The sequence below is a fragment of the Ascaphus truei genome, chromosome 16 (assembly GCF_040206685.1).
Source record: "Ascaphus truei isolate aAscTru1 chromosome 16, aAscTru1.hap1, whole genome shotgun sequence".
Lineage (NCBI taxonomy): Eukaryota > Metazoa > Chordata > Amphibia > Anura > Ascaphidae > Ascaphus > Ascaphus truei.
The window spans coordinates 217,501-229,613 of record NC_134498.1 but is presented as its reverse complement, the minus strand read 5'-3'; the positions used below and the strand labels follow the sequence as shown (position 1 = coordinate 229,613).

The following is a 12,113-nucleotide window of genomic DNA, read 5'->3' as shown; positions in this document are numbered from 1 at the left end:
TTGTGAGGCAATTTATGAAATTCCGAATAGGGTATATCTTTTTTGTTACTGATGATATAACCTGTTTTTCCATTTTCATATGGTTACATGCCTTGCACTTCCCGCACTTATAGTTCCTGATGAAACCTAGTTGTGTTTTAATGTCCATTGGAACTTTGTTCACAGTTTTACAGCTTTAACCTGATTGGGAGCCAGTATACCCTTACATTTTCACCCTTCCTAAACCCTATATCAGGTCTTTTTGATTAGCGGAACCAAAATGGGTTCTAGTTTTAATATCCCCCAGTGTTTACACATAATATCTTTGGTTGTACTCTATTAAACTGTGTAATTGAAGATGGTATTCTTTTAGGTAATCCTATTTCTTATTTACCTTTGGGTGTTTCGTGTATTGTAACAAAGAAGAGGGTCTTACTTTTTTGACTCTCAATTGATAAATCAACCAAAGCTTCCTTATAATCTTTTTGGAGGAATCTTTCCCTCAGAAAGTTAGTCTGTATATCGAGGTTTTCTACATTTGTACCATTTCGTTTTATTCTAAAAAATTGATCAAAAGGAATATTTGTCATCCATTTTTGGTCATGGCAGCTAGTGGGGTGTAACGATACGAATGTAAATTTCTATTTACACCCCACCAGCTGCCATGACCAAAAATGGATAACATGCTTGCGAAATGCATAGAGGTAGCTTTGCGCACTCACCCATTGGCTGGAACGAGGCAACCATGAAGCACCAGCGGAGAGATCTGTTTGCCATGTGTGTGTGCAGTCCGGACCATTTGCATTCACACAGGGCACCCACTGCTGCTTATGGTTAGAACGAGTTCCCCTCATTGTGGTTTTAAATTCAGTTTTGCCACACTACTCCATCAGTGGATGTGTAGTTGGATTATTCTTGATTTATATTTAGTTTTTTTGTTGTTGACGTTTGTGTGCTTCATAGAAGTTTGATTGGGTTAGCATCCCTCTGCGTGGGAGTGACCAGATATACATTTATTTTTCATATGAATGTTACATGTTCAATTGTGAATTATACAGTGTTTTTGTGGTCTCTTGACCTGATATTAAATATTAATATATTTTACACTAATCCATGGTGCACTTGTGTGCATTGCGTTGTTTTTTTTTTTACAATGTTTCACTGACACTACATAGTAGTCTTATAGTACTTCCTTATTTCACAATATGTACACTTCTGAATGAAAAAAAACTGACAGTTTTTCTTTTACAATGTGAATTTATAAGGTGTTTTTCTATTTACATTGAATTTTAGGGCAAATACTGAAAGAGCTATTAATCAGTAGTTACATTAGCAAAGTCAAGCTTGAAGCTTAATAAGCTAAATACACATTATTGCTGTGTAACTGTCTTAGTTTTCTAAAGTGGTACTGTAAGTGACTTCCATTCGCATATTTCCCCAGGTTTCTCAGGGTTGTCCATTTCTTGTGCACAGGTGTCGTTTAAAAGGTGTGGTTGAGATTAGGTTTGCTATACAAATCTCAGATGCAGCAGATCAAATTATTTTTAAAATAAATTGCAAGCTCTAGACATGTAAATCTAAAGACAAACCCCACAACATATATTCCATAAAGGTGGTCCATCTTTCGCGATACATTTTTATTACATAGAATTCATAGATCTATAGGATGGTGAAGAGCTCGCATAGCCATATTGTTTCGGAAGGAAAAAAAAAAAAAGAAGGATCCCCCCAAAGAAATAAAACAGAAACTAGTATAGAACATCACACTGATATAACAAAAGTCAAGAGTGCACATTCATGAGCAAGCTGGCTTCAAACGTGAGAAACTAATCCAAAACATGAAAGAGAAGCTGCAAGACCTGTATTATGCAATTCTTCCTTCAATCCACACTTGGAGAAGTATATTACATCTTTAAAGATGTATTATGAAAAGCACCTGGACATGAATGTTTCAGGCTGCACCGAGCCTTTTGTCAAGTTTGCATAATACTGGTGCTGCAGCTTCTCTTCCACGTATTGAAAACCATATTCTACTTGTGATTGGATAATTCCTTCCAGTGCTTTAGTATTTTACTGGAGAGACATGTTCAGTAGCTCCACCCTACTCCCCCCAGAACGGAAGTGATTGAAGGCCTCCAACACAACACTGCCATCCAGCATTAAGCGGAAACATGGAATGTATGTTCTATACTTCACTTTCATCTAACAAGTGCTATTCATGCGTTTCAAAATGTGGCTCTATAAGACCACTGCTACACAAATAAAACATTATTAACTACTGTAGTAATAGATACCAACAAGCGTGTAATGCACTGTAAAATAAGTTACAACAATAACTGAATGAACCACTTATTACACAGCACACCATTATATTTAAACCATTTAATAGTAGTTAATTGTATTACATTTAGGAATGTTGCCTTAAATATGAACATTTAGACTCTAAACTTTACTGTATATATATATATATATATCATTTCTTATCAGCTCCTAAATGTATTGTGCTATCTAGCTTGCTCGTCTTAGGTGGGAGTAGCTCTTGATTGTTCTCTCCACTGCTTGATCCAAGCTGACCACTGGCTTGTAGCCCATGTCCTTCTTAGCCCTCTCACAGCTGTAGTAGTGGTAAGTCCCAGCCAATGCAACCCTCATTGGGGTAAAGGTTGGTTTGATTTTGATGAGTGGACCAAGTATAAACACCAAGAAAGACAAGAAGAATGCAAGATAGTATGCCAACCAATAAGGGATGAGGTACTTTGGTGCATCATAGTTGAGACCAATCAGAATGCGGGTTAAGAATGCCCAGAATGGAATAGGCTCATCATTTGTGATGTGATATGCCTAGAATAAAAAATACAATGAAAAATGCATTTAACAGTTACAAAAGGCACACTGCATACCTTAAAGAGACACAAAGCAACTATCTAAATGTGGTATGAAACAGCAGAGTTAAGCGTTTTACATAGTTTAAAAAGTCATCAGCTAGGATAGGTATCTTACAATGCGCTCAACACTGTAATATAATAGCCTACCCATGCTAGCTGTTGACATTATACAATGACAAATTGGAGCAAGATATTATTTAGCTGCGGATGGACTTGGATAAAAATCGACAGAATGGGCAGATAAATGGCATGAGGGTTAAGCTATATATCCGGTTAGGCTTTTGGGTAGAAAAATCAACAGGACAAAATTAGGTACATTTTGGTGACGTATTCAGTAGTTATTGTAGATAGAAGGCTTAGTAATAGCCTTCAGTGTCAAATAGCAGCTGGCTGAATACCAGGATATTATTATGCTTAGGATTGCAGTACATACTGTAGTAGGGATCAAGCATATTTTTGCAACCTGTATAAATCCCTAATAAGACCAAACCTTAAATATTGTATACAAGTTTGGGCACTTTGCATTTTAAGTGATTTTTAAAAAAGTAAATAAGAGGTACCAAACTAATAAAGGTGAGCAGAGGTCTGCATCAATAAGAGCATCCAAATACCTGTGTTGGTAGAAAAGACTATAAGATTACCATTTACAAATAATACACGCTAGGTACAAGGAACTTGAAAGGAAACTTTAGCCCATGGGCTGCACAATAAACATAGTGTCCTCATCCACTGATACAGTATAAACGGGAAAGGGGATTTCACAGTAACAAAAAGGCAGTGCAGATGTGGCATGTAAACTGTAAGCGTGATAACAGTGGATACAGTTGATACCAAGTTAGATATCTTTCAGGTAGAAAAAGTATGTAAAGATATTTGTGACATGGAGTGCAAAAAAAGACCAGCACAAAAAGTCATAAGTGGCTTACAGTGATTTCTAGTGAAATAGTGTGTACATTAAGATATAAAACAATGTAAATGTGAATATATATATAAGACAGATATTTATGATATCTAATTGAAATGCAGTTCTGCGTGGAAATTGTGTTTTCAAGCATCAAAACAGGATTGCAGCAGAAAAGACTAAACAGAAGGTTACAATGGATATGAAAGTATAAAAAAACACAATATAGTGCAGAGAATCCAAAAAACTCAGAACAAACGTGAAATAATAAAAATAACAAAACAGGAGGTATCCCACTCACACGTTTCAAGAGTATTGCAGGCATATAGAGATACATTTCTTGATCAGGGTCCAATTCAGATGTGGCAGGGTTCACGGAACCTTCAACATGGGTAACAAAGGGAGAGGCAAAGAGTGCAAAAATGTAATACGATGCATTGTATCCACAGTTTGCAACCTAGACAGCAACAGTCATTAAACAATTGCTGTCTAGGTTGCCAACTGGATAAGACACATCCTGTATATTAGATGTTATGGGGCTACATATTGGGAACCTGTTACTCACAAAGGGATCGGAGGCTCAAGAGTGAAAAATGCTATGAAGTATCTGAAGAGAAGCTCCAAGAGAGTGTGAGAGTAACCAAAGCTGTGACAACAGACTGCAATCACTAGCTGAGCAGATGGAGACAGTCCAACGACAATTCAGCGTTTGTTTTTCTTCCACTGTGACAGTAGTCAGAGTCTGATATCTAACTTTCCTGTAATTGCATTACTTCTTTCATCTTTATGAATACATACATTTTTGCACACTCTGCCTCTCCCTTTTACCACCATGTTGAAGGTCATCTCTAAATGCCTGCAATACTCTTGGAACATGTGAGTGGGATACCTCCTGTTTGCATTTTTATTATTGCACTTTTATTCTGCGTTTTTTGGATTCTCTGCACTATATAGTGTTTTTTACATTCATATTCCCTGGTAGCCTTATCTTTTCTACTGCATATTTGTGAGGTTATCTGTATGCATAGAATCCGATGTTTATCTAATTAATCATTTTCTCATAAGCAATGCATCACTTCCATTATAGCAAAAATACCATTTTAAATAAAATTAAATCCTTTATTGAAAACATACAGAGCCATATTTATTAAGCAGTGCTACTCCATAAGACAACATTAAAGAATAGACACAGCCAGTTCTAAATAACTATATTTAACATGAAGAAATGGACCATAAAAATTGATCAAATCGTTGGTCAATTTTTTACATGCTAAATAGTTATTTACAACTAATTATATGCCTATTCTATTCCATTGTGTTACCTTAGGCTAAGGCCCCGCTGCATGCACCCGCAGGGCCGCCTTGCTTGCCGGTGGCGCGTGCAAGTGACTGCACCGCGATCTGCTGCGGTCTGCAGCCAACTTATTTCGGCGCGGGGGAGAGACCAAAATGGATCGGGAGGGCGCGGCCATGACGTGGGGGGGATGGGGCCATTACACACACAGGCACACTAATACATTCACATTAATAGACTGATAGACACACGGATACACAAATAGATATACGGGGACACACACACTGACACAAGATACACTTGCAAGTGGCCACAAACGCTTGGTATCCACAATGTCTGCTTTCAGCTTCCTTGCACTTCCCTCCCATGCCGCCTCCCTCCTGTAGCTCCAGGCAGCTCCCCTCCTTCCCTCCTCATTGGCTCCCTCGTGTACCACATGACACGTCAGCGCTTCTGATCACCAGAGCCTTGTAGCTCCGGCCGGCTGATGCGTCACAGCACGTAGTCAGTCACGTCGGAAGGAGACAACGGGGACCACCAGACTGGAGGTAAGGGGCTGGAGGCCCGCGCGCACACGCCGCCGACTGCAGCAGGTCCTCAGCCTTATGCACCCTTGTGCTTGGGGGCTGGTTTGCAAAGGCATAGTAATAAACAATTTGTTTTGTTTTCCATGTTTTCCACTACTACACAAGACATTCCAAAGCAGCTTAACCAGCTCTGGCCAGTTCAAGTAAATGCCCATTAAAGCTGCAGTTCAGTCAATATCCTGCATGTGTGGTTTTTTTTAATAAATCAGTTCTGTACTGTGAGAAAATACTTGTAGCATTTTCTTTTTTTTTAAAAACAACTTTGAAAGACAATTTTTTATGTATTCTAATGTAACGAGCATTTTTGTTTCTATAGCAACCCTTTAGAAAGGCACAACCCCTTCCTTTAATGTAACAGGCTCTGGCACACCCCTTTGTGAGTCCTGCCCCCACCACAGCCGTGCACGTGCATGAGCACAAATGTATCAGTCATTGCCTGGTCACATGATCTTCCCCACAGAACTGACAGAGTAGCAGCAGAAAAGGAGTAGCTCAGAATTAATTAATTAAACCTTATTCCATTGCACGTGTGTAGTTAATGTTAAATATTAACAACTCATTTAAAATAAAATCTGTATATATAATAATACTGTAAACAATATGTATATTTAATTTTATGTGAATGTGTACAATTCAATGTGTGTTATTAAAAGTTATAATGGCTTGTTCTTATATGGCGCTGCTAGTTTTACATAGCACTTTACAGAGACATTTTGCAGGCACAGGACCCTGCAGAGCTTAGGTGTATATGTATGTGTTTGTATGATATAGATATATATGCACACGCACGCATATACATGCGCACGTGCACACATACACGTGCACACGCACACATGCGCTCACATACATGCGCACACATACATGCACACATATACACGCACACAAACATGCGCACACGCACACATAAACATGCACACATATACATGCGCGCACGCACACATATTCACACGCACACATACATGCCCACACGCACTCAGATACACACATACGCACATACATGCGCACATATACACGCACACAAACATGCGCACACGCACACATAAACATGCACACACGCACACAAACATGCACACACGCACACATATACATGCGCACACGCACACATATACATGCGCACACGCACACATATACATGCGCACACGCACACATATACACACACACAAACATGCGCACACATACATGCGCACACGCACACATACTTGCGCACACGCACACATATACACGCACACAAACATGCGCACACGCACACGCACACATAAACATGCGCACACGCACACAAACATGCGCACACGCACACATATACACTGTGTGTGCGCATGTTTATGTGCGTATATATTTATGGTATTGCTTGACCTGAGGAAGAGGAAAACTCTTGAAAGCTTGTCCCATGACACAAATTGTTGGTCCAAACAAAAAAAAGGTATCAATAAATACTGAAGAATATATATATATATATATACATATATATATATATATATATATATATATATATAAACCATAATACTGAGTTAAGTTATGGTGAGTAAAAAAAGTGACAAAAACCCTCCACAGGAAAGCAAATATGCAAATATAGCTGTATGCTCATCTGCATGTCTTAGGCAGGTCTGCAACCCCACCTTTCAACATTATCCCCCAGCATACAGCACTTCCACTGCAGCAAGGGATTCTGGGAAATGACATGCAAATGAGCACAGTGTGTCACTTTTTGCCTCAATAACCATTTTTAACATGGTTCCCTATAGGCTTAAGCTTGCTGCATGGTCACAGCTTTGAGCACAGCCAGGGTTAAGGTGCATACCCAGAAAACCACCCACAGACAGCTGTTTCGACCTTGATGGGTCTCATCAGTGTGGGGTTGATTTTACTGGGAATGCAAGAGAGGCTTATGGGATAGGCTAAACCATAATACTGAGTTAAGTTATGGTGAGTAAAAAAAGTGACAAAAACCCTCCACAGGAAAGCAAATATGCAAATACAGCTGTATGCTCATCTGCATGTCTTAGGCAGGTCTGCAACCCCACCTTTCCCCATTATCACCCAGCATACAGCACTTCCACTGCAGCAAGGGATTCTGGGAAATGACATGCAAATGAGCACACAGTGTCACTTTTTGCCTCAATAACCATTTTTAACATGGTTCCCTATAGGCTTAAGCTTGCTGCATGGTCACAGCTTTGAGCACAGCCAGGGTTAAGGTGCATACCCAGAAAACCACCCTTCGACCTTGATGGGTCTCATCAGTGTGGGGTTGATTTTACTGGGAATGCAAGAGAGGCTTATGGGATAGGCTAAACCATAATACTGAGTTAAGTTATGGTGAGTAAAAAAAGTGACAAAAACCCTCCACAGGAAAGCAAATATGCAAATATAGCTGTATGCTCATCTGCATGTCTTAGGCAGGTCTGCAACCCCACCGTTCCCCATTATCACCCAGCATACAGCACTTCCACTGCAGCAAGGGATTCTGGGAAATGACATGCAAATGAGCACACAGTGTCACTTTTTGCCTCAATAACCATTTTTAACATGGTTCCCTATAGGCTTAAGCTTGCTGCATGGTCACAGCTTTGAGCACAGCCAGATATATATATATATATATATAAGCTTGTCCCATGACACAAATTGTTGGTCCAAACAAAAAAAAGGTATTGAGCGGGTGAGGGAGAGCGCCGGGTGAGGGAGTGGCCTATGGGTGGTGAGAGCCGTGGGGAGCGCTCTCGGGGATGGTCAGTTGGGGGAGCGGTCTATGTGAGGGGAGAGCCGCAGAGAGCGAGGTTTCAGCCGGAGAGAGTTCACAGTGTAAACAGGAACTTGAATGTCTGAATGGCTGGTAGCAAAATGCTAGCAACGCAGCAAAAGTACAATCTGTGGAGCCTACTGTCCAGTTTGTATATTTTATACTGACACTCATCTGCATATATTGTACTTTTGCTGCGTTGCTAGCATTTTGCTACCAGCCATTCAGACATTCAAGTTCCTGTTTACACTGTGAACTCTCTCCGGCTGAAACCTCGCTGATGTCATCGAGCTCACGCGAGATTTGATTCAGTGTATGCTCTGTGTAGCGCCGGAGCAAGGGGAAGGCGGCGTCCCTCGTGGCTTTCGGTCCCTGCTGGGACATAGAGGGGCTATTGTGGCAAGACACACCGCGGACATCACACCGAAGTCCTCCTCTTTGGGTTCCTGCGTCTGAACGGGCTGAGTTGTACTCAAAAATGCATTTTATTCAGCTCTGTTTGTGAGTGTGTATTTTTATCCCTTATTCCATAAATTTATTGTTATACAATTTTACGCTATGAGTGCGCCTGTTTTTTCTGTGTTTTTGTAGATATCCTCAAGGAAGTGGTGTTCCCTTCATTCGGGCTGCAGAGACTCTTTTGGATAGCAATTGGAATATCTTGGGATTTGTATATATTTTTTATATATATTTTTCTGGACACTTTCTTTTTTTATGTATTTATTATGCATTTTATTAGTTTAATACATTATTTTTTATTCTATCCACTGTGCTTAGCATAGGTTTTTTTATTCTTATCTGTATTATTTTTACTTTTATTTTTACAATCACCTTTTATTTTTATAGAGATATTATATAGTGATAGGTTGGCGCTAATATTTTTTCTCTTGATATATATATATATATATATATATATATATTGTGACAGAGTCACTGACTCAGTAGGCTGGAATAGTGAATGGAGAGACGCTGCAGCCAGTTCACAGAGTGTTAATCTCCTCAGACAGAAGGAAGCTCACCTGCAGCCTAATTAAGCAGGAGGCCTGAGAGACTGCAGGTTTAAAAGCAGGAAGTGACACACACACAGGGAGCTTGTTTTTCCACAGGAAGGTGGAGAGAACTCTCCCGGCTGGGAAGCCGTTGCTGTTGCTCTGGTCCCCAGTCCTGCGAGGAGCTAGGCTGCTGGGACCAGCTGGGACCTCAACCCAGGATAAAGATCAAGATCGCTGCGAGGCTGGACACAGCCTGCTCCCTGGAACCGTGTTCCTGTTTGCTGTTGGAGCTGCAAAACAGATAAGACTTTATTCTTATTATGCTTATTGGTTATCGTTTGTGTAGCATGTTTTGGGCATGACCAGATTAGCTGGCTGTCCTGTTAGTAAGGGCTCAAGAAGTGAGTTAGTGTCCCTAACGGGACTAGGCTTTAATTTGCAAGAAAGTCGTTTCTTAAAGGGACAGTGCACCCGTGCTTATTTTGGTTGTGACTAATAAACCACTAGTGTTTAAAGTTTCCCATCGTGTCAAGCGTCTTACTGACCCCACCGCGAGGCCGTCCTGCCACAGGTGGTGTCAGAAGTGGGATGTTACGCCTCTGGGGGTCAGTAGATGAAGATGTGTTGAGACACTGAACTGAAGCGGAAAAAAAAAAAGATTTTTGCTGAAGCATGGAAGTTACTGCTAGCAAGCGCTGAGTGTAAATTTTGCCCCGTCGGGTATGAAAGGATTGCTGTGTAAAGCTAATGCCTTTTGCTGAAGTGAGTGAATTTGCAGCTAGCAAGTGCTGTGAGCAAAGGTTGCCCTGTCTGGTAAAAAAAGAAAGTGAAAATGAATTTTTGCAAAGAAGTTGCCCTAAGAAGAACCCAGAAGGTTCAAATATTGTAAAGCAAGAACAACTTACGTTTGTTGTGCAAAGTCTGCCTCGTCGGGTGTGAAAAAAAAATGGGGTTTTAAAATAGCCGTCGTCATTTGTCAGTTTTGCAATGTACATAACCATACAAAACAGTGTCCCTTCAGGCCATATGATGATTATGATGACGACGCATATGTGGCCCCGAGAAGAGAGACGAACCCGCAGATGAAAGCTGCAAAAGTGTCCAGTGTGTGTGCCCAGTACCACTGATGTCTCTGGAACTAATAAAACAAAGAGAAGAAAAATAAAAATATTTCTCAAGTCACAGAGGAAGTGACCGAACCACTTGAGCCTGCGATATCAGGACAACAGGCGTCAGCAAGCCACCGAGATGTGCTGCAGACCGGAGTGATGGGCAGAATTGTCACAGGAACGGTGGCAAAGGAAAAGGAGGAGCAAAGGGAAGCTGAATCCTTGATCCAGGGAAAAGAGGCCTTAATTTCTGCACTCCAAACTGCCCAGCGTGATTATGATGTCTTGCAGAAACAATTGAATAGGGAGCGAGAAGCTAATGCCGAGGTACAGAGGTGTATACTCCCAGCTATACAAGAGTATGCGGCTTTAAAGAAAACAGAGCAACTCTTGCGGAGTGAGTTGGAGGAGCTGACGACAAGCTTGAATAAAGCCAACACCGCAATTGCTAACATGGAATCAGAGAGAACAAGTCCTGACTGGAGACTGTGCTATCAGATGTCCCAGAGAGATGTGCAAAATTTCATCAAAGACTTAGAGGTTTCTCACCAAGAAGCTAGCGCGCTCAAAAGACGGTCCTAAGGGATATAGAGACTGTGAAAATGGAGAATATAAACCTGAAAGAAGAGGTTTTAAACCTGACCGGTCAGGTCAGTGATGGGACTGAGAAGCTTCACCAAGCGCAGAAAGTGAAGGCGCAATTGGCGCAAGAAAAATTAGAGGTGCAGGAAGCACTGCAGAATGCAGAGAGGATGCAACGTGTCTCCCTGGAGCAGCACACACAGGCAGCGCACCTATGGCAGAGCCAGCTGCAAGAGCTACATGCAAGTCTGCAAGCGGCCAAGGAGAAGCAGCAAGTGCTACAGGAACGGCTGAGTACCCAGTATGTCCCCACAGAACAGCATGAGGAGCTAAAGGCCACGCTGAACGCCACAAGAGCATCACTGGGGGCGGAGCTTGAAAGCCAGGTGATTCTGTGTGAGAGGGAGCACGAAAAGGTCCAGAGACTGGAGCAAGAGCTGGAGAAGCAGAGAGGCAACTCCATCTCCATGAGTCAGTATGCCAAGGAGAAAGAAGCCTGGAAAACAGAAGCAGCGGCGATACTGGCGACAAAAACTACAGAGCTCCAAAAGATGAAGGCGGCGCTGACGCAAGCCCAGAGCAAGCACCGGGAAGAGGTGAAGGCCCTGAGAGGGGATTTGCAGGATCAAATTGAAGAGCTGCAGACGCAGATTGCTGAGCGCAAAATACAACTCGCCGAGAGGGAGGAGGTGACCGTCCGTCAGGTGGCTTGCCTGACATTGCGCTATGAAATCGAGATGGCTGATACCCACAGGCTGCTGGACGACACGGCCAATGAGAGGGACCGACTGCAGCTGGAGCTGGACAAGGTCTGGGAGGAGCACAGGCAATTGCAGGTCAGAAATAGAGGAAAAGAAACAGATTTAAGCCTTGCGCTGAACCTGCTAAGAGATGTGGAGTCGCGACTCAACGCCAAAGAGGATGAACTGGCAGCGGCACTGAGTGAAAAAAGATATGCAGAAGGACAGATTCATGACCTGAGGAAGGATTTGGAGTCTGAGCGTGCTGGCCGCAAGTTGGCTGGAGAAACAAAAGCGTGACCTGGAC

The 12,113-nt window shown here is 41.8% G+C and overlaps 1 protein-coding gene across 6 annotated transcripts in view; it reads right to left on the bottom strand.

The window, feature by feature from the left end:
• Positions 1 to 2,346: 2,346 nt before the first annotated feature.
• Positions 2,347 to 12,113, bottom strand: part of NSDHL (NAD(P) dependent 3-beta-hydroxysteroid dehydrogenase NSDHL) — a 201,260-nt gene continuing 191,493 nt past the window's right edge. For all 6 annotated transcript variants that reach the window (XM_075572679.1, XM_075572682.1, XM_075572677.1 and 3 more), the window contains one exon: positions 2,347 to 2,820. In XM_075572679.1, coding sequence (XP_075428794.1) covers positions 2,488 to 2,820 — 333 coding nt within the window. In that variant the 3' untranslated portion in view covers positions 2,347 to 2,487. The remainder of the gene's footprint in view (positions 2,821 to 12,113) is intronic.